At 44.4% G+C, this 22,402-nt stretch overlaps 1 protein-coding gene across 4 annotated transcripts in view; it reads right to left on the reverse strand.

Annotated features, from left to right (window-relative positions):
• The window catches only part of APP (amyloid beta precursor protein), a 222,680-nt gene extending 202,634 nt beyond the window's left edge, over positions 1 to 20,046 (reverse strand). For 2 of the 4 annotated variants that reach the window (XM_065065689.1, XM_065065672.1), the window contains exon 1: positions 19,808 to 20,022. In XM_065065689.1, the coding sequence (XP_064921761.1) occupies positions 19,808 to 19,864 (57 nt within the window). In that variant the 5' untranslated portion in view covers positions 19,865 to 20,022. Of the gene's footprint in view, positions 1 to 19,807 lie in introns of all 4 variants that reach the window. The other 2 variants (XM_065065694.1, XM_065065681.1) reach the window with 2 other exon arrangements.
• Positions 20,047 to 22,402: the final 2,356 nt, after the last annotated feature.

Consider the following 22,402-nt stretch of genomic DNA (forward strand, 5'->3'; position numbering starts at 1 on the left):
CAGTACAGTAAACAAGAAACCTCTTTGTCTTCTTGTCCAGATGCAACACTGACTACCGCCCTAAAAGTGACAACTGGAAACAACTACTTTTTGCTTTTTTTATAGCTACAGCATTGAAAGTAAAGTCAGAGACAGAAAAAAAGCTGGATTTTGGCTGCTTTTTTTGTTACTCTTGACTATAAACATGGTTCTAAGTTTATTTTTATTCCAGCTCAACAGAAATCATGAGGAAACAGCAGCAAGAATAGATGTTCTTCCAACAAGTTGATGCATAAACACCAGGCAGCCATATAAAACACCATCCACCTCTAGGAAGATGATAATTTTGAGTGCCTGGTAGTCAGAAAACCTCAAACTGTTCTTAATACTTCTTGTTTACACACATTTTAACTTCAGCTATGGAAGAAGAATAAAATTACTAGTTGTGCCTACCGTATCGGTGTTGCTAGTTAAAACCTCAAGACTTAAACCACCTTCAGTTCTTACTTCTTACAGAATAACTGCATCCCACAGGACCCCAAAATTCCCAAGCTTAAGCACTGCATATAACCTTACACGCAATGGTGCTGTTTATTTTCAGGGCAGTTTCCTCCCATTTCAGGATGAACTTGGCACAGCAGAAGTGCAGAAAAGAAGTACGACTTCCAGCCTGGCAGGACCCTCCCTTTCCCCCAAAGCTGACATGCTTATTTATCTCGCACCCCCAAAACTAGTCGCTTGTGACCACTGCTATCCCTGATGGCGTGGACGTGAATGCTTCTCGAGCAGCAGAAGGCTCTGAAGCAGCGTGTGCAGGTCAGAGGGGCTGGGGCTGCCTCAGCCCCACACACCCTGCTCTGACACCAGGCCTGTGCCATCAGAGTATGTGACTGATGCCATTTGCCTCACTTGACATCATAAAATATGGAGCAATACCCTCAATAAATCAAAAGGGTTGAAGTTGCGAGCAAACAGCCTCGTGTGATGCATCCAAAACTAAAATGAAATATAAATAGGAAGCGTTTTCATCTCAGAGTGCTGAGATTCCAGTGTATTTAGATTTAGGAGTCCACCTATCTAGTCAAACATTTCCTCTAGGTCATCAAATTTCACATCTGGTTTTTCTGTATCCTGGATCACAAACAACCTCAGTCTAAGTTTCACTAGACTACACAAAACCTAATTTGGGCAGACGGACAGTGGCACAAACTTACATATAAACTGATAGTGACTACTGCATGAAGCCCCTGCCTAAGCCTCTTCATACCTGCAATAATACATCAGTGCCTACCAATATCGAACCTTAATAACTTCACACTACTCATAACAGCAACTACATGAACTTGGGTTTGCAAAATTTCTGCTCCCATGAAATTACAGAGACAAAAGATCACCTCTAGAGAACCAACTCCAGACCAAAGCCAGCAGCCCAGCTTTTAGAATTGAAGAGTTAAGACATTTCCCTCCAAGACAGACGGAACATTTGACTTTTCATCGTCTTCATTCAAGAGCAGCAACTCAACATTTGCTTTTTGTCAGCCACCTCCACACGTTTCCCCTCCACTGCCAACCTAGCACACCGCAACTCGAAATGTCTGAAAACCGTGAGCAAAAGTAATGCTTTGATGAGAATATTACTACATTCATTAAGTTTTATTACACTTCTGAAAACATTGCTTTCTTTCTGCAAAAGAAAACCCTTCCACTCAGATGTGAGCTGCTACATCCAGCTGTTCCTCTTCATTTTCTTCCAGCTCCAGTCTTTTCTCGTTTCCAAGGTCCTGACACACAGCAGAGCCCAGCCTAGCAGCATCTCTGTCAGACCAATTTATTTGCAATTACAGGTAAGACAGAAGAACTCTTCCAGCAATAATAATGATCGAGGAAGACATGCTGGATACCGGTGCTACAGTGCATAACAGACAAGTGCATGCTGTACACATTCCCAGTCTCTGTAACTGCATTCAGCTTCAACATATGCAATGCATACATAGTCAACACAGTATATTCTTCAATTATACTTGGTCATTTATTCCGTCTGCAAGACTAGATTTACAACTGACACTTGTTTAACTTCACTGGTTTAAGTGTCTACCATTGCTACACCTGATACATAATTAGCAGAGAAATATTCTGCACCGAGAGAACAGATTGCACATAATGCACATCTATACCTTATTCACAACAGACTAAAAAGTGAAACTCTCTAGGTGATTAAGAAAAAATTAGCATACTCACCAGCGAAACATCAAACTGGGACTATCACCTAAGTGACAATAACTGACCATGGTTTACTCATCTTACATTGTGTAGCTTGATCATTTTTGCACTCCCAAGCCTCATGTTGGGAAATACCTATAGCAGTCACTGAAGCAACTGATGCTGCAATTCTGTACAAATCTGTCCTTTCAAGACCTTTGACTGTCAAATTATGTAACACTACTAAACACTTTCATAAAGGGGCACAAGAAAGGTGCTTATTAAAAGTTTTTGAAATTACAAGAACTATGATAGCTATGTTCCTCCTTAGTTTTATGTATTAAGCAAATCTAAAAAAATAAAATACTAAATAACAGCTAGAAACTATTAACAGACAGTATATTGTTAGTTTAAGAAAAACACAAGAATAGATAAGTAGCACTTTAATCAGTTAGCTAAAAGTTCTGAAAAATATGATGGTAGAGCATTATCATCAATTTTTCTGCAAGCCACCTGAGATCTAACCATAAAATAATTTAATTATACATGAGCAATTTTAATAAAAGATGATTAAAAACTACCTCAACTTAAACAAAATATCTGAGCTGTGTTGCTAAACCTTACCGTGTTGTTCGTAAGAAGTGAAACATGAAAACGGAAATATAATTCATGTGCTCAGTGAAGGAGCCATAAGAGCACAGTACTGGATAGTAATGTAACAGTATCACAACTTTCAGCAAAGGAGTATGAAAATACAGATACACTCTTGAAAACCTTTACAGACCTATCAGAGAAAAAGTCAGGGTAGGTTTTATTTATTTTTCCAGTTGGGTAACATTTTGTTTGTTGGGTTTCCCACTGAGAGTTGGAGCATTTAACCCTACACATGTACAGCCATGCTCCTTATGCTTTTCCATAATGCCATGGAGCTGATATTACGTTTACATGTGCAAACACAATCAATCAGAGCAAGAAGAGTCACATCTCACTATTATCTGAGCTGCTACACTCCACATTTGATTACTCTAGAGGTAAATTTCAGGATCCTATTAGCAGGATTAATTTAAGGAATGTCTTCATAGGATAAGAGGCAATGTACTATTTATTTGGGAGGAATGGGAAGGGGCAGGTAACGTAACCCCAGGCTTATATTTTCTACTTGAGCAAGCAAATAAAATTTTGAGATGCTAATAAGCCCTGTCCATCTGACTCTTTCCTCAGATAGGCACTCTACAGCTAGCCATAATTAGCATTAGTTATCTTTAGTATGCACACACGTCAACACGCAAGCACAAATATGCAACCCCAACAGCCTGCAGTGTCATTTCAGACTGTCTGGATTTCACCTACAATAAGTTTATACTTCTACCCTATGGTCATTACCTGAAACAAGAGTCTTATTTTCCTATCTATGAAACTATTAATGTCTTCACCAAATACAGGCAACACAGGAGATGACTCAGAAAAAAAACACCAGCAGCAACTACCCCAAAAGGAGGCAGGAAACTATTTCTTGCCCTTGCACTGTTCATTTAAATGACAAACACAACAACAAACCCCTTGAGGTTGGGAAGAGATGCCTGGGGAGCCTGGGTCCCAGCCACATGCCTGCTCAGCACATTTCCACAGTGCTGATGACAGCGGATGTGACTGTGCCCTTGGAGGAATGTGCTTGTAGATTACACCAAGGAGTCACTAAGCGCTTTGTAAGAGATGTGGATTGCTTTAATCAGTCTTTCCCAAATGGCTGCATACCATTTTTTGCCCCTATAGAAGGAGGAGAGGTGTAAAAAAACCTATCAACTTCAAGCTGAACTTTTCTCTTTGCAAACACTATTTAAGATCATATCCCACATCCCCTTTGTTTGGAGCATTAACAGAAGGACAGTGGTGTGTAAGCTCAGCTTCTGGCCATGGACACAGTGGCCCCAGTGCCTTTATTAGACAGGTGACACTGGGAGACAGGAGAAGCAGCAACTCCTTGCATTGCACCAGCCAGTCACAAGGACATTTCCAAAGCAGCTAGATACTCACATTTTTCTTTTCAGCATGCACTGTTACATTTCTGATTATGGTTCAGTGACTACGCTACCTTAAACAAATTGAGTGTCCGTACAAGCTGTCACAGCTGGAAGATGTTGTCCTTCCTGTCACCTCTGCAGCTACAACTACGTTAGACATGGAGAAGACCTGCAGAGCAGAACAGCTGTGTTTCCACCAGTCCTTGGCATGTTTCACTTCCAACCATACCTAGATCAGTTACATGGCATGGGTGCCTACACATTTCAGGCATACCCCCCTGAAGAACATCTTCCAGTTGGGTTCCACCATGGAAGAAGCCAGCCCCTGTGCCCCAAGGCCACCCCACAGCAGTGTTGAGCTCAGTTGAGCCAGCCCATCTGCACCTTCTCCTGGCACGTTCTTGTGATTTGAACATAAATGCTAATATAGGCACAGCACAAAGTCACCAGCTTTAATCAAAAGGGAAGACCAACATCTGACTCACTGGGTTTCTTGAAACCAAAGCGCTGCATCAAAACACTCCCTCCATACCTCAACACAAACCTATTCCATCCTCTGTGCTCAGTGCGACAACATTTTCCTCTTCGAGGCTTAACATGCCTGTTCAATGGGACTTATCAGCTGATAGCAGCAGGTGCCACACCGCCAGATGAGGCTCAGCACGATTGCTTCCACCTCATAAGAGGCTGTAAAAATAGGTTGAGGAAATGCCCATCCTAGTCCAAAACAGTCAGGCTTATGGCAGCTGGTCTCTTAGCTTACTTCTGCAAAGTTATCAGGAACAGTCCACAGACCTATGAGGCCTGCTGGCAAACTGACAACCACTGCCATTCATTCAGAAATGGTATCTCTTGGAAAAAGAAGCCCTCAAAGCCATAACAACTGTTCACAACTATCAGGAGTGCCTTCCCTCCTAAAAGAATGGGGAAATCTGACAAAAAGATGCAGCTAGTAGGGGAACGGCAGTAACTTGCCAGAGCCTACTCTTTGGTCTGGCATCACTTCCCCAGGAGAAGGGAATTGGTAGACATTCACTCACCCCCACTTCAGAAGAACATCATACTAAGAAGAAAGCTTAATCCAGAAAAAATTGTTTCCTTCTGACATCTCAGAAAAATTATCTGTGTGGGAACTGTATGTGCTCACACGTGGAGAAAGGAAAACAACTATCCGAGTCAAGTACACCCACATGCTACCGCAAACCAAAAATTAAAGCAGGATGGCAGGAACACCACCCCTTCAGAGGGCTCAAGAGAGCCGCTCCTGGAGACAGTCACAGCATGTACCAGAAACTCACAAAGGGTGCTGAGGGGGGCAACAAAGCTGGTGGGGGCCTGGAGCACAAGTCTGATGAGGAGCAGCTGAGGGAACTGGGATGTTCAGCCTGGAGAAAAGGAGGCTGAGGGGAGACCTTATCACTGTCTACAAGTACCTGAAAGGAGGTTGTAGCATGGAGGGTGTTGGTCTCCTCTCCCAAGTAGCAAGTGACAGGACAAGAAGAAGTGGCCTCAAGTCGCACCAGGGAAGGTTTAGATTGGATATTAGGAAAAAATTATTCACAGAAAGGGTTGTGAAGCATTGAAACAGGCTGCCCAGGGAAGTGGTGGAGTCACCATCCCTGAAGGTGTTTAAAAGGCATTTAGACAAGGTTCTTAGGGACAACAGTTTAGTGCTAGCATTATGTTATGGTTGGACTCTGTGATCCTCAGGGTCTCTTCCAACCCAAATGATTCTATGATGCTATTCCATGGCCCACACCCCAGCTCTGAGGCTGAGGAACAAAGGGAGGCAGAAGCCAAGCAGCAGAAGTGACAGGTGTAGCAGTGACGGAGCAGGGGACATGCCAAGCAGAACCAACATAAGTTAGTAAGACTTTCCAGCACCAAAGCCAATGCAGACATGTACTGAGCATCACCTTTCATAACCATGACTATTACAAGCAAAGCATGTAATTTTAACGCATCTTTCCCATCTCCTCCCATGATTAAGAGCTAGGAAGAGAAAGAAATCCACCCAGAGACATGGGTGTGTCCACTAACCAAGCATTAATAAAATATTTGTTCTATGTGTACCTTCAGGTACAACTGGGCTGCATATTTCAACCAGTTTCAGGCAACCAAACCCATTCTCTAACTCAAAATTAGTTCTGCAGGTAACTCAAGGTACTAAATGTCTCAGTGGGGGGAAGGTGTTATGGATTTATGTACATGGATCTAACAACTCACCTAAGGGAAGAAAAAAAACAAACAATCAAAACAAAACAACCATACACCACCACCATTACATAAAAGCATACCTTTTTATTAAAAAGAAATAAACCTATGTGTATGATATAACAACTGCAGTATCTACACCCACATCCACAAGGTTAAAGCAGCCTATTTCCTCACACAAGTCCTAACATCCCTTGCATGAACATGGAAAACAGCTAAAAACTAAAAATTTACTGTAAATTGAGGGGACAGTAGAGCCTCAGTGAGATGACGCCCTTTTATTCCAAATGACAAGCTCTCCTTGATTAGTATTGCATTCTTAACTATGAAAAAATGAAATTTCGTTTTTGCAACACTCCTGTGGTGTGCTGTAAGGCAGCAATTTCTCAAAAAATCCCAGCTGCCTGTTGCAAGTGCCAATGATCCAGCAATTATGATACACATTTCTGAACACCTAATCAAAACAATGCAAGTGGTAGAACTGCATTATTTACTCTGTTCTGCAAGCAGAAATTAATAACCAGAGTGCTGCTTTTGAAAACAACACCATTATACCCTTTCAATTTTTTTTTTAAAACGTATATTGAAACTCATGCAATTTACTTGTCAACTGTTGGTTTACAAGCCACTTGCCTGTTTTTGTTACAGGGTAATCTGCCTAAGACTGAAAACAAAAAGACCAACAACATTTACTATTCTGGGCACCAGAAACACTTTTTAGTACAATACACACGATTCAACAAGATGGGAGAATCAGTCTGAGAAGTTTCAAGAGTATTTTTGAGGTATGTCAGAGAGGGAGCTACCAAGTGCTGGGTAAAGCAAAACAAAACACACACGAAACAAAAAACACCACATCCAAAAAGAACCCCATGAAATAAAAATTCATGGCTTGGCTGGTTGGTTTGTGATTTTTTTGCCATTGTTTTGGTTTGGGGTTTTTTGTTTTTAATTAAGAAACTTTTAAAGTATCATTTCAGGTCTGAGAGGAAAAGATAGAGGGGGAAGGCAAGTTTCTAAGCAGACTGAAACAAACCACTAGCACAAATTTGTACAAATACATTTTAAAAAACATACAACATTTCAGTTTAACTGTAGGTGGTAAGTCTCTATTTCACTTCTACTCTCTTTGTATCTTCTTCTCAGCTTTGCTGACTACAGAAATAAACACTCTCTGAAAGACAGAAAGGTGTAGCCAGAATACCTAACTTGCAATTAGTGACACCCACCCCTTCCCCACCTCCAATTTAAACAACTTATCCAAAATAACATTTCTAGAAACAAACATTATTTTAAAGGAAGTTCTTCAGAAAGCTGTGCCTCCCCCGGTTTCCTAAAAGAAAAGGTAAAAATCATACATAGCAAAGCATCTCTCACTGACTTAATGAGCCACATCCCAACAGGCCCGGCAGGCTATGCACAACCTGCCTGCTGTTTGTGTCCCAGATAAGTTTTGTTTCCTTTCAAAGCACAAGCAGAATGACAAGGGGGACACAGCACACACAATTCAATGCCTTTGATGTTCCCAACATTGTACCAATTTAGATGCCCCCAATGATTTGACTGCATAGGACTGAAAACCCAGAGACACTTCCCAAAGGAATTTTTATGACATGTAATTGAAGTCATGGGAATGGTTGGCTGAAAACACTCCTCCTTTCTTTTCTGAACATTCTGAGTGAAACAAACAAAGAAACAAACAAAAACATCAATCCTGGATTTCTATGTCACCTGGTTGAGCAAGAAGACTTGGTATCCTACCACATATACTGTTAGTTCAAACAAAGCAGTAGAAGGTTGAATCTTCAAGGTATGTGTTACCTAAAATTTATAGGCATTTTAATTAGGAAGTACTAAACCACCAAAGATTAATTAGTAATTCTAAGGCTTTCTCCCTAGTCTTCCACTTGATTCTTGGGAGAGATTCATTAATTTTCCAAAAAACACTCAATAAGTTGTTTATTGCCTCTTCCCAGAAACTCAGGAAAACCATTTAGTCTGTTTTTCACAACATAAACCACAGAGAAGCATAAAAGGTGATCTTTTTTTTTTTTCTTCCCTTGCAGATCACCTGCAGGCAGACCAGCAATTTGGCTGCTGACATGATTAAAAGCAGTCTTTGAATTAGGAAGCCAGAGACACCATATGCTTCTCAAAGACAGACAGCTAGAGTGAGAATTATGGGATGGGGGCGGCTGTTTCTTTGGGGTGTTTTTTCCTTTTCTTTTGTTGATTTTTTTTTTTTTTTTTTGAGGTTAATCTTATACTGCATTGTTTCCCCTGAAACAAGAACTGAAACTGTTAGAGCAAGACAAAAACAGCTGAGTATCAAAAAAGCCCTGGCAGAGGCAGCCCTGACCCAAAGACAAACCTAGAATTACAAAAGAGTTTATTGACTGCACAGTAAATAAGAACAGGAATTTTCATTTCTGTGGAAAACATCCAAAAGCTCCTCAGGCCGCGTAGGGATGGTTCCTGACAACATCAACCGGGTGGCTGGAGAACTGTGTAGGAGCAGCATCAGCACCATACTGTTTGGCAAGGGCAGGGAGAACACAAGAGGTCTCCCCACCCAACCTTTTGTAAATAGCAACGTAAGGGCAAGAATTCAAAGCAAGTCTTAAGACTTCCAACGAACATATTACAACAACAACAAAAAATTATACTCTGATAGAGAGGTGAGATAAGCAAAGAGACCCATAATTTCTTAAGATTCCTTATACCTCCCTGGACAAGCTCAGACCTTGCAAGAAGCCTAATTCCAAGGAGAGATGCTGGCAGCAGGGGCAAGGGTACCATACTGAAATCTACCTTGGAGAATTCTGATGTAGCCAGTTCCTCAAATCTAAAATGTTTTCCTTGCCCAAATGAAAGAAACATAAACCAAGTCTGTGCTCCAGCTTAAATGCAGCATTCCCCAAAGGCTCACATGGCCTTTTACACCAGCCTCAGCTGCTACAGATACACGGGGAGCTATCGCTTCGCTCCTAAGATACATTATTTAGTTGTTATCCTCCCAAGGATTTTTCTTTTGCAGGCTCAAACATTTAAAAAACGAGAACACTTGAAAATGTATAAGGACTCCTTATCTGTTAAGGTCATTTACAACTTGAGCCAACTCCTTAAAAACTGTTTCTTTCTTTCGTTAAAATTTCTGTTTCAGAAAGCCAGGGAGCTGGACTGAATGCATGGAGCAAAGACAACTGTAAGCAGATACAATCCAAACTCCTTCGGCACTACCCAGCAGCATGGGAAACACACCCAAACAGCCCAGCCTGCCAGCTCCAGCGTGTTTTGTTTCAGCACCACTGATAAAAAAAAATAAGACTTTTCAAGGGCTCAGAAAACTTAGCACTCTTTTTTTTTTTTTTAATCACAATTTAACACTAAGAACAGACACTTTCCAACTGTTTCCTTGAATAGTTCTGCCAATATTAAAGCATTTTTGTATCTGTGAAATCTCAAACCATACTAAGCAGTTTGTCACAGAAAATGCTAACTCACAACAGATTAAAAAATAAAAATAATCAAATTTAAGGCTTAATTATGTTTTGATAATACCAAAACTCATATCCTAAAATCAGCAAGCAAATAGCTTATGCTGCATTTGCAAAGAGTGTTATAGTCTACAAAACACTGTATGACCAGACACCAATGTATTCCCCTCAGGGTGTGTGTTTAAAGGCCGTGGAAGTTCCCTGTGGGTACAGAATTTAAATCCGATTATTTGAACAGAGAACATCTGATCTGACCTCCTCCTGCACACCACAGGCTATTACAGTTCTCCTGTTTACCATGCTGGAGCCCCACATCTCATATTTACCTCTTTACAAAAATAGTTGCACAGTCTTCACATCTGGAGGGGAAAAAGAAGATTACTTCCTTTCTCAGCTTGCCCCAAGGCTGTACTGTCACGAACACGTCCCTGCTTTCCTACCTGAATGCCTTCTAGACAGTGATACTTAGCACACCTTCCCATGGCCAGTATTTTCTTTTTGTGAAGGCAACTAAGGCACTGTTTAAATCACATCTCGTCCTTCTGCTTATTAAATAGTACAAAACAGCCACTGTAACTCAGAAGGGTTTTTTTAAGTGACAGCTTAATTAAAGCTTTCTTCCTCTTAGCAGTTAAGAGATACAATTTCCTTATAACTGCAAACACTTAGGCACGCATTTATATTCAAGCGTGCGCAGCCTCACTGAAATGAAGGGGGATGGTTCACATGAGCTGGACAACATACATCAGCCTCAGTTTTCAGGGCCTGGTCTTGCTCTTCTGTATTTTTTGCCCATTGCCCACAAAAGTTTTGTTTGGTTTAAAAAGGAACTTAGTAGTTTTTGATTTGTACTGTAGCTCTACATTAATCTAAAGCTGTTTGACAAATCCTAAACCTCATTCAAATACATTTTCAGAAATAGTTTAGACTGCGATTTCTAAGTAAAATGCTTTGATTTCATTTTAATGTGCTGTTTGTATCAGAGATTACATTTTCTCTCCAAGCTCAGCTGTTCACAGGGTTTTCTTGCAAATATGTTCAGAAAGGCATCAGCTCCTCTGCCCAAAGGAAAGACCCCCCATAATCAGAGCAGAGACTTAACGAAGCAGGTCAGTGCCAGTGCTTGCTATCAGCATTGATAATTACCAGAACCCTCCCTGACCACACAGCAGGAACTGCCCATCATGGGCATCTACCCACCTCATCTTGGCCGTCCACCAAAATAACACAGTTTGCGGCCCAAGTAAGCAAGTGCTGATTTTTATCAGAGATGGTACCTCAGCCTGGATTCAAACAGGCCAGACAGGCCAGCAAAGACGAAACACTTCACCTCAACAACTCAGAGATGGCACCACGATTATAACAACATGCTGAACATGGAAAAGGAGAAACTGGCTTTTCAGGCATTAAAGCTAGCAAAAAAAATTTTAGAATTCCCCACAGCTTGTATTACCACTATGAGAAAGAGACAACACCAAAGTAGAAACTAATTTAAAACCAAGTGCCAGTGTCCAGGTCCCCTTGGGAACATTTAGAAGTCCTCAAAACTCTCTCAAACACTCACATGTACTGTCGGTCTCTTATTTGGTCTTTGACTTTTCAGGCTTTCCAATCCCCCTCTTACTCTCTTGCATTAAATTTAAATAATAAACGCTAAGTTTGAGAGGGTTTTGGCTTGCTATTTTTTTTAAATGATGTAAAGATGACTTTCTCATGGTAAATCACATTCTTCTGGACACTGGGATTACAGGCAAGTTCCCACCACCAAGTTGCTTGCAATCAAGTTCTAGGAGCAAAGCAACTCTGAAAGAAGGAAAAGTTGGAGTTCTAGAACTCTTGTTTTAAAAAGTTTGCTCCTAAGCAACTTCAGATCAATATTACCCTTCCAAGATTTAATGGCACTGAAGACAGAACTGGCGAAAGGAAACCAATGAAATTAGGATGCTGAAAGACATGTCATCACAAGCAATTTTATTGCACTTCTTAGTTAAGAGAACTGGGCAGAGAACAGACAAGGCACACATAGCAGAGCTGTGGAATATCAAAAAAGCTTCAAAACAACCCTACAGCTTAACGAATGCTACAGGTCTAGATGCTTACTAATGCTATGCATGTACAAAACCCTCCGATTTTACATACTGTAAATGCTCAACAATTAAACTACAACCAATCGACATGTAGTACATTTAAATTTACATCACCTATAAAGAAAAAGGAATACCCCCAAAACAATGAACGTCATTTTAAAGCCACAGCCTTTTTGTTTCATTTACAGTTTTCTTATCTTCCTTGGTTTACCTTCCCCTAGATAATGCTGTATTTTTCACTGTTTACTTAAACAAATATACAGGTGTTATATGGGATGTGTATTAAAGAGCAAAGAAAGCCCTGGAAGCCATGACTCAGCTTATGAGAAGGTTCGAAAATTAACTACAATAGAATCACTCCTTTAACAATAATACATCAAAAATCTATTTCCCCATATTTTGAGGTGAGACATAGGGAACAAATGTACTTTTTCAAGATACCTTTCAAATTATGAGAAAGCGGAATGAAATAAAACTACTGTATCAGCTCAGTACACCATATTTCAGATCTAAAACTCCAATTACAGATACATTTACATAACTAAGGAAGAACTCAAGTTAGCTGTTTGTCTTGGAATGGCATTATGGTATCTGACAAGGCAGGTGAGAAAGAGGGGGAAAAAAATAAAAAAATCAGCCCTTTTGCAGAGCTCATAATTTAGAGAAAAATCAATTTTACAGGGTCAGATCTTCAGAATGAACAATTTCTACTTTAAAAATGTGCTGAGAAGGTAAGAGGTAGTTTGCTGCAGGAACAAATATGATGTGATAACTTGACAAAGAGATTGGAAGTAACTCCAAAATCCTGCCCCATTGCTATTTTTCCAATGAGTGTCCATTAAATATTGTTCCTAAATTTTGAAGATGGGTGAGGAGTCAGTTTTCACCCTCACAGTGAAAAAATAAACTAATGGCATATTTCAAATCTATTAGCACCAAATAACTGTATTACCCAAATCTGAGCTGTGTACACATAAACTCCTGTTTCAGTTTCAAAAAAAACCCTCGAAGTCCTGAACTAATACAGTTCCCAAACAATATGGGGTTTTTTTCTCACCCTCACCCCCATCTTAAACTCCTATCAGATACATGCTCTGTTTTACTAATTGCAACTCCAAATAGAAATTACATACATCTTACAGACTGCCATACTGGATCACATTAGTAGCCTGCTGTGAAAAGGAGTAATTTTAAATGCTTTTACTAACAGGTGCAGCCAGTTCTGCCCCATTCCTGTCATATGTTATCTGCTGTGGTTGAATAGATAAGCTCTGCTCTAGGGGAAAACAGACCAGTAAAGGCTGATCAGGGAATTCCTACCTGGATTAGCTCAAAATGGGTCAGTGGGAACTGAATGGAGTTATCCATCCCTAAATGCAGCTCCTCGGGGATTTTTGCCTTTTGCAGTGACCAGACGCCAACTTTTTACAACCAGAAACCAAGGCGTCAGGTGTGAAAAGACTGTTCACACCCTGTGCTGCAGGTCACCAGAGCAAGGCAAAGAGACTAGCACCTTAATTAAACACTACTAAGGTAAACTTTAGCAAACGTGGTTTCAGAGGTTGGTGCTCTTTCCCAAAGCAGCTGCCTGCTCTTTTAGCTGGGCCAGTTCAACTGCTTGTGGCCATTTTCTGACTCAGGTCTCTGAAGCATCTGCCAGGAGATGACACCAAAAATGGCACAGCTCCTTCCTTTCATAAGGCACAGGATCACAAAACCAACCTAGAGAAGTGTCAAAGAGAGCTGAAAAGCTCACTTTACAGAGTGTGTCCACCGGCAGAAGCAGCAAGAGCAGCTCTGGGCAGCCAGCTCCTGAGCTAGGTGGGTTGCTGCCAAACGGCAGCATTCAGCTACTGCCTGAGAAGAGCAGCCAGATTACAAAACCACTAAGCACGCCGGCTCCTCTGTTGAAAGCTTGGCTGTCCCACAGTCCATGGAATGCCATCAGTTGACCAGAAGGTTTGCTCCTTTTGGAAAGCCTTGTAAATCACTGCAATCTTCACTTATCCTTTAATATTAAGTCCTCAAGAGAAGATCAAGTTTTCCTGAACTTGCTGGAAGCCCAGCAAGTCAAAGGTCCTGCTTCTCAGCTGAAGAAGTCATAGTGCTTACAATGCTGTTACACTGGAAGCTAAAGTAAAGAAACCAGCAACACCCATAATCTATGACACTTCCATTTCTATTAGTCACTGCAGGGCAAGAAGCCTGCAGCACACAATTGTAGAAGAGCAGTGTCCCTACCATCAGTAGCTGGTTTAAGCTTTTCCACCCTTCTAAAAAGCATAACTTATTTTAATATCTTTACATTCACACACCAACATGTGCTTGTCATCTAGGAAGTCCATTTTATGGGCCACCGCAAGACACTGGCATTAATTACATACTGCAAAGTGTATTGACCCTTACCCATTATTTCCATCATGTGAAATTTTGGTTTGTAATTAACTTGGATCACTTTCAAGTATTTGTTCTAATACAAAGTGCAGTATCAAAACAATCCTATATCCTCTATACAGCAAGGTGCTTGAGGCTTCATGTTTATTTTTTAAACAAACACTCATGTATATACACATGTACTAATTGGCTGTCATTCAAACTGATCCCCTAGAACAGAGGCCATTATCCCCATTTATTTTGTTTCTCATTTGTTATACAGCTAAATTCTCACAAAGAAAAGTAGCTATTTTTGGTAACAAGGTAACTCCAGAGCTTTTGTAATCTACAATAGAGCACAGCAGGATTTAATAGTCAGGTAGCTCTCTAAAGGTTTTTAATCAAAATTAATAAATGAAGATGACAAATACTCAGGTTTCAGAACCAATGTCACATTACAATCAAGGGCAGACAAGTGACTTATTTAGGGCTGAAGACTCAAAACCTCACACCAGCCGTGACTGGCTGATATTCTCAGGTGGTTTGGTATCGCCAAAAAGAGAGGAAAACACATTTTCAAAACCTCAACTGCAGGTATTTCTGAAGGCGAGTCAGGGAAGGAGGGCAGATTCCAGACCAAGCTGTGAGAACAAGGGCTCACGAGACCAACTTCATTCAGTTTTAAACAAAAACTAAAAACAGGTCAGAACAAAAGTTTTGACTTTGCTGAAGACAAGTCCTCTGTCTCCAAATTATTCCATGCTCAAGCTTGGTATCAACATTGCTCTTGGCAATCCTCAGCCTGGCAGCAGCTGTTGTAAACTCGCATCGCAAGAGCACGCTTGAACAGTTAACCAAGCTTACAGAAAGTCGTTCGGTATTTTTTCAATTTGCTTTACTTTTAATCTTCTTACACCACAGGATTCTTTTTTTCAAAATCCTCAGAATTTAAATCCAATAACACACAGCTCTAGACTTGTGTTAAAACCACACCAGACAGCTCACCTAACAACTTCAATGAATCTATTACCATATGTAAACCCAATTATACTTTTTATCAGTAGCAGTCAAGAACTCCACCTCTTCATTACCTGGATATAGGGAGGTAAGTGACTACTGGTTTAATATAGCCTATACACGTACACATGTGTATATACACTATATTCATGTGATTAATGCCACATATTAAATTGGAGATTTCAATATTTTGCATACATTATATTGACACATTAGGTGATTTTAATGCATTACGTGTATGCACACATGTTAATACATATGCATGGACATTTGACAGGAAATACTTTTTTAATTAAATCCAAATACATTTTTTTCAACTCCCGATTATTACGTACATTTTTTGAAGATGCGACATGTCAAAATGACACACAGAGTATTCAGGATTGAGGATGTAAATTAAGCCTAGAGACACTACCTTAAAAACAAACAAATAACAGCTTGGAGACCTGCTTCAAACCAGAGGGTGAACCAACCCAACTGTGGATGGAGCAGGCTGCCCAGCGAGGTTGCGCAGGCTCTGTCCTTGGAGCTGCATTTTCAAGACTCAATTGCAGAAAGCCCAGAGCTGGCCCTGCTTTGAGCAGGGGGGGGCAGACCAGAGACCTCCTGAGGGATCCTGTGATCCTATCTACTCATTTCTTGACCTCATCTCCACACCCAGCAACTTGTGTTAATTATTTTACTGAGTCACCAAAAAAAAGGAAAATTCTTGCCCAGAGAGCCACCTGCAAATTCATCAGGCAGTTACATGAAGTTATTATGCTTGAAGGTATTTTGCTGAGCTTTGTATTGGAAAAGAACTGCCAATTGAAATAAATCAACGTACCTGTTCTTCATAGAAAACAATTTGGTTTGTAAGTTTTATCCTCTACAGTCTAAACACATGCAAAGAGAAAGCCATAAAAAGCCATCAAAGATGATCTATACTTCTTGCAGGTTTGCATGCAACTCAACATTGCTCAATTAGAACTGATTAAGAAAAATCACTTGCGTCTGTCAAATAAACAGCTCATGGAAAAAGATCTCTAAATCTTGTCATCACCCTCATGTTTTCACATGCGTTTTGTGAAGAAGCACAATGGCTGATCAGTTTTTTCCCCCCCAGAAAATGCTTTTGAAGAGTCTCAAAATTGTATGATATTTGTTAATCAAACAACAGAAAAATTGGAAAGATGTTCTTTTTTCACTCCCCTAATTTGTTCACCTGACTGCAAAGGATGGTGTCAAGGGAACAGTACCCACAGCACCTGCCCTGTCCCACTTACCCGCCCCAACACAGCAGCATTTTAAATAGGAAATGCAAAAGGGACCCTTGAACAAATGTTGAACCTTTGCCAGGGAAATTTGGGAACAGAACTAATGGGAAAAGGAAATGAAAAGTCCCTAATGGAAGTGAAGGAGAAGCTTCCTTCCCCTTCTCACCTTGCAAAGAAACATGTATTTGGGGTCTTCCATTAAAAAAATAATAAAAACAAACAAAACACCTATAAAGCACTACATTACCAAGTTTAAAAAAAAAAAAGCTGTCAAGCAACATACTTTTTGTCAACTAACCTTCTAAGGGTCAGCACATGATGTCAACATCTTAACAACTTAATTTCAGTAAGGTGGTGCGAAGAGTCTCTTATGGAAGTAGAGCAGCAAGCAGAACAAGCACGGCTGAAGTCCTGATAACCTCAGTGTGCTAATTAGAAGAAATCTTAATTTATAAACCAAGATTGTTCACACAAATTCACAAGGACTGCTACTGTCTGTTGCATTTATCTTCTGAAATTAGTAAACTAATGGAACGAGATTAAAAGGAAAATAAGCTACTGAAAAATATAATGATTTTGCAGATTATGAGGGCTCTTGGCCAATGGATTTCCTAACCCCAGTAACTATGATTCACCTGAGTGGCAGAAGCAACATGCTAAGCAATTATGGCATCACCACAGCATCGCTATGGAACATTTCCTTTAAAGCTCCACAAATAAATATTCATCTACCTGTAATTTCAGAAAGGAATTCTCCATGTGTAATACAGAAAGAATTTGTTTTGTTCCTGCTTTTCCTCTTCCTTATACTGTTTGCTCTGAAAGCAAGTACAGGTTCTTTGCTGCATTCCAGAAAGCATTTGTTAAAATGGCAGGAAAAATGTTTCATTTCATAAGAGATCTAAAGAGAGCCTAATTCAAACATCAAAATTTCACACTTGAGCATATGAAGACAGTTCAAGTGCAGTAAACGCATGCATGCAAATCCTATTATGAAATACTTTAGTATTATAAAAGCAGTTACTTCTTCAAAACATCAACCTTAGAGTATCAAGACTGATAAATGCCTGATCACAAGAAGACCAGATGTTAAAACCTACCTTGCTATCAAACATCAAAAGAAAGGATAAATTCAAAATCTCAAATGTTCATATGGAATGACAGAACAAGATTGAAGGCTTCTGCAGAAACAACAGTGCCCATTTAAGCAAGCGTTTTGAGGCAAAGAACGTCTCTGAAAATTCTGGATATCGCTAAGGCAGACACCATTGCAGAGGTCTCTGAATACAGACACTCCCTCAAACAGTTCTGGTGCAAAATCCAAGCCCCCTTTCTTGGAAGCATCTGGACAGCAGCAATACCTACACAGCTATAGGTAAGGCCAGGGCTACAGGGATCTAACAGGAATGTCCATCCCTCTGTGGTCTATCGTGAAACATGGTCTCAATCATAAAACCTCATTTTTTCACTTCAGCTACGCACCCAAGGCAGAGATTTCCTTCCATTGCATTTAGATGACAAAACATTGCATTAAGCTGCTAAAACCCAAATGAGTTTTGTAACTGGAAGCTTTAAACCTCTGAGCACCTTTACAACTGCTCAGCTTGATATACCCCCTGAACGCTGGCAAGACCACTGCTGGAAGTGCAAACTGGTGGTCGGCAGCCTGAGCGGTGGGGATGGAGAGCCAGGATGCAGAGTTGTCTGCTCTCAACCATCATGTACCAGGGTCTCTCCTGTGAAGGGCACCTGAGCCGCAGCCCCTTGCCCAAGAGTGAGTGCCAAGCTCCACGCTCTCCTTAGACTAAACACTGTCACGCACCTCACCCCCACCCACCTCCCGAGCCCCCCTTGGCAGAAGGGTATGGTTGTTACCAGAGAAGGACAAAAGCTCAGAAGGCTGAGGTTTGACAACCAGAGACCAAGGGAGACCTGGAGGTAACTCCCCCCTCCCACACTTTTTTTTTTCTTTTCGGAGAAGCGGGTGGGCGGGCAGAACGACACCCACCCTTGCCGGCTCCTCCTTCGAGGCCCGGACTTGCGCTGCCCCGCCGGGGTGCCCCCGAATTCCCCCGACCCGGCAGGAGCCCCGGTGCGCTCACACCCCCATCCAGAGGCGGGGTACGAGGGACCCGTCCCACCCCGCGCCTCACCCAGCGGGGGGGCCAGCGGAAGGTGCCGCCAGGCCGGGGGCGGGCGGGCGGAGCCGCCCCGGGGAGGGGAGGGCAGGGGCGGCCGCGGAGGGGCGCGGGCTGCTGGCGGCCGCAGCGCGCACGGCGGCGCCTCGCTGCTGCACTGCAGAGCCGCCATCTTCTCGCACCTCCGCGCCGCTGGGCGCCGGCCCGCCCGCGGGGGCACGGCCACGGCCGCACGGCCGCCGCCCCCTCCCCACGCAGCTCCGCGGGCACCGCCTTCCCGCCCCCGCAGGGCTGCTGCGCCAGAGCGCGGGGAGCTCCGCACCGCCACCCCACACACCTGCGTGTGTTCGCGACGGCGGAGGCACGACACTGCCCTGCCCGCCCCCGGCTGCACGGTACCCGCAGCCCGGCGTCGCACCGTCAGCCGCCGCCCCGTGGGGGGATGCCGCTGGGCCCCCTCGCTCCCCTGCAGGGAAAGTTTCCCTTCCCCAGCCCCCGCCAGAGGAACCCCCGCGGCGGGGCCGGCACCCCCGCGGGACGCGCTCAGCTCTCCCCGGCCCGCCGGCTGGCGGCGCCGCCGCCCCTCCCCGCGGACCCCCGCCACCGCCCCCCGCCGCGCCAGACAGTTCCGCGGGCGGCGGCCGAAGTTAACGGGGAGATACCCCGGCGGCGACAGCCGGATCCGCGAAGGGAGCCTGCCGCGGCGGCAGGGACGGTCCCGGCTGCCCGCCACGGACACGCGTGGCGGGAGCGGGGGCGCCCGCCCCGGCTGCTCCCAACCCTCTTCCTCCTCGTCGCCCCACTCGCCGGGAGCGGCCCTATTGTTCGGCGGCGGGAGGGCGACTGCAGCCGGGCGAGGATCTCCCCGCTGTGCCCGGCTGCGTGACGGGCGCCGGCGACCCCCACCCGACCGCCCCGCCGCGGCCGACCCCACGCCACAGGGGCGGCCGCGGGCAGACAAAGCCTCGGGGAAGCGGACGAGGACGGCGGGGAAGCCCCCTCCCGGCCGCCCCCTGCCCCGCTTACCTCGAGAGCCCGGGCGGCGCCGGAGGCCAACAGCAGTAGGGCTAAGTGGGGCAGCATCGCGGGGGACGGGGAGGGAGGAAGGAAGGGAAAGAGGGAGGCCGGCCGGCGAGACGCGGCGGGGTCCGGCTGTAAATCCGCGGGGCTGCACCTCTGCCGGGGAGAGGGACTGAACTGCGGCGGCACCAGCCGAGCGCCGCGGCGGGGCCGGTCAGCTGATGGCCCGGCCCGCCCCCGAGCGGGCGGTGCGGCCCGGCCCGGCCTCCCCGCCCAGCGGAGACCCCTAGCGGCAGCGCCCGAGCGGTGCAGCCCCGGCGGGCGGCCTCAGCGCCGGCAGCCCGGGCGCGGCTCGCGTCCTGCTGTGCCTGGCCCGCCCGTTTTCCTCGCTGCCCACCGCACCGGTTCCCTCTGGGCCTGGCCACCGAGGAGTCAGGCCCGAGCTGTGAGGCGGCTCCACAGGCCCAGTCCTGGCCGCTCGGGGCCTCGGCTACCCCGGCCAGCCTTAAAGCGCGGAGGGGGTTGCGCTTGTGCGGGTGTTTCCCTGCTGCATCACCTGCCCCCTCAGCCGCCCGGGCACCCTGAGCAGCCGTTCCCAAAAGGCGCCCTGCCCGCCGCTGCAGGAGTCCCCCACGCCCTCGGGGGCCTCGGCGGGCCATTGCCTCTCAGCGGCGTGTGTACAGAAATGCAAGCCCCACCGCTGCAAGGCGTTCACAGGAAAGCACCCTGAACCCAAACACGTGTGATTTAGAGGCTGCTTAACAAATTCTTGCCTTTGCAGGTTGCACGCCAACCTGAGACCTGCGGTTTCTCTCCAGGTGGAAGGCGATGAGTAAGCACAGCCCCGTGGCCCAGGGGCCGTACCCGGCACACCGGTGCACACGGGCAAAGCCGCAGCCTCCAGCCTGGGGAGACAGCCCTGGCCCCCGCGGTCCGGCTCTGCCCGCTGCTGATGGCGAGACGAATGCGAAATCTGTGCGAGTGCTGTTGATAGCAAAGGCACAGAGGAGCATCGGCAGAGCTGAGGCTTGTGACAGTTGAACAAGGAAGAAATCAAATTAAAATGTCGGGTTTTGTCAAACAGCTTGTAATCAGGAGGCCAAAGCAAACTTACTTTCTTGTCTTCTCAGTAGCATTGTAATCATTGGTATAGTAAACCTGTAAGGAGAGCTAAACATGAGCATTAACAGAGTATCACGAAACAGCTGCTGTTGCAGCTGAAATGCAGCGTGACATAGCCTGACCCATTCTGACTTGGACCTGCAGACTCCATGGCAGCATCTCCGTACCCAGCAAGGCCCTCAAAATCGCAGTCAATAGACCCACCTTGTAACGGGGACCCACAGCCAGGCGCCGTCAGGGGCAGGTGGTGGACATCTCCTCACCATACAGCTGGCTAACAGACACCTGGGCTGTGTTGTCCTCCCTGCCACAGTCACCCTCATCTTCTTCCAAAGTCAGAACGGAATCCACTGATACACTTGGCCAAGGCACGTCAGGGGACACTTACCGGGTGGCAGCAACCAGGGCTGCTGCTGGGTCAGGCAGGCTGTAACACGCAGTGAGAGACCTCGGAGCGCTGCACCCCAACAACCAGACCCCAGAACACCATCCTTACGCAAACATGAATCTTCCTAAACAAATGAATGTATGTATGAATGTGTGAAGGCTTTGGGGAATCGCTTGAGTCACGCTTACTGAATTTGAGACAGGCAGATGCAGAATCTGACAGGCAGATAACAAATGAGGCCCCTCCCTCCCCCTCAAAATACAGGTGTGAAGTACATCCAACAAGTGCACTTAGTAGGTGCTGTTAAGAAACACACACCCGTGACACAACACAACCTGTAAATTAAAATGAGTTAAACAGCAACAATGGTAGGCTTAGCTGCAATAACTTAACACTGTCATCTGCTTGTCAGGGTAATGATCACATAGCTTTGAGGGGTTAGGGAAGGATTTGCTGTGCAAATGTTTCTAACCAGTTGGCTTCTAAACTCAGCAGCGATGGCTGCAAACAAGCAACTTCCTGCTAAAGCTGATGGAGGTCATTCAAAAACAATTCTTTCCAGGAACAATGGAGGCAATCAGAAGGAAGCTCTGCAAGTTCCCAGAAAAAATTTGGCTTCCAGATGGGGTGGATAGAAGACCAAAATAGATTTATGTATCCCTTTTATTATAAGTTGGCTTGGTAGTTCTTTGTAATCACTTCTTCCTAGTACTAAAATTTAACAGTATTTCAACAGCTGCTTCTCTGGATGAGCCAAGCAGGCTTCCTTCCTGATGGTGGGCAGGCAGGAGGCCCCTTTTACCTGTGGCTAAGACCCATGGCATTTCATTGCACACCTTGAGGAAGGGCAGGAAAGGCTGAAGTGAAAAGGTGGGGATAACTCAAAGGTACAGGAGGACCTGTCAGGTAGGTGTTTCCATTTGCAACCTGTCTATTAATCTAAACCAGTGACAATATTTGTTAAGATTTCATTGTTAGCCATACTGAAAAGTCATAACTAAAGACTCTTTTGAAAGCTGTTTGTAAGGTCTACAAAATTTGTAGATGACCTGCTGTCAGGAAAAAAAAAAAAAAAGAGTGATTCTGTCCTA

Source organism: Columba livia, chromosome 1 (assembly GCF_036013475.1).
Source record: "Columba livia isolate bColLiv1 breed racing homer chromosome 1, bColLiv1.pat.W.v2, whole genome shotgun sequence".
NCBI lineage: Eukaryota > Metazoa > Chordata > Aves > Columbiformes > Columbidae > Columba > Columba livia.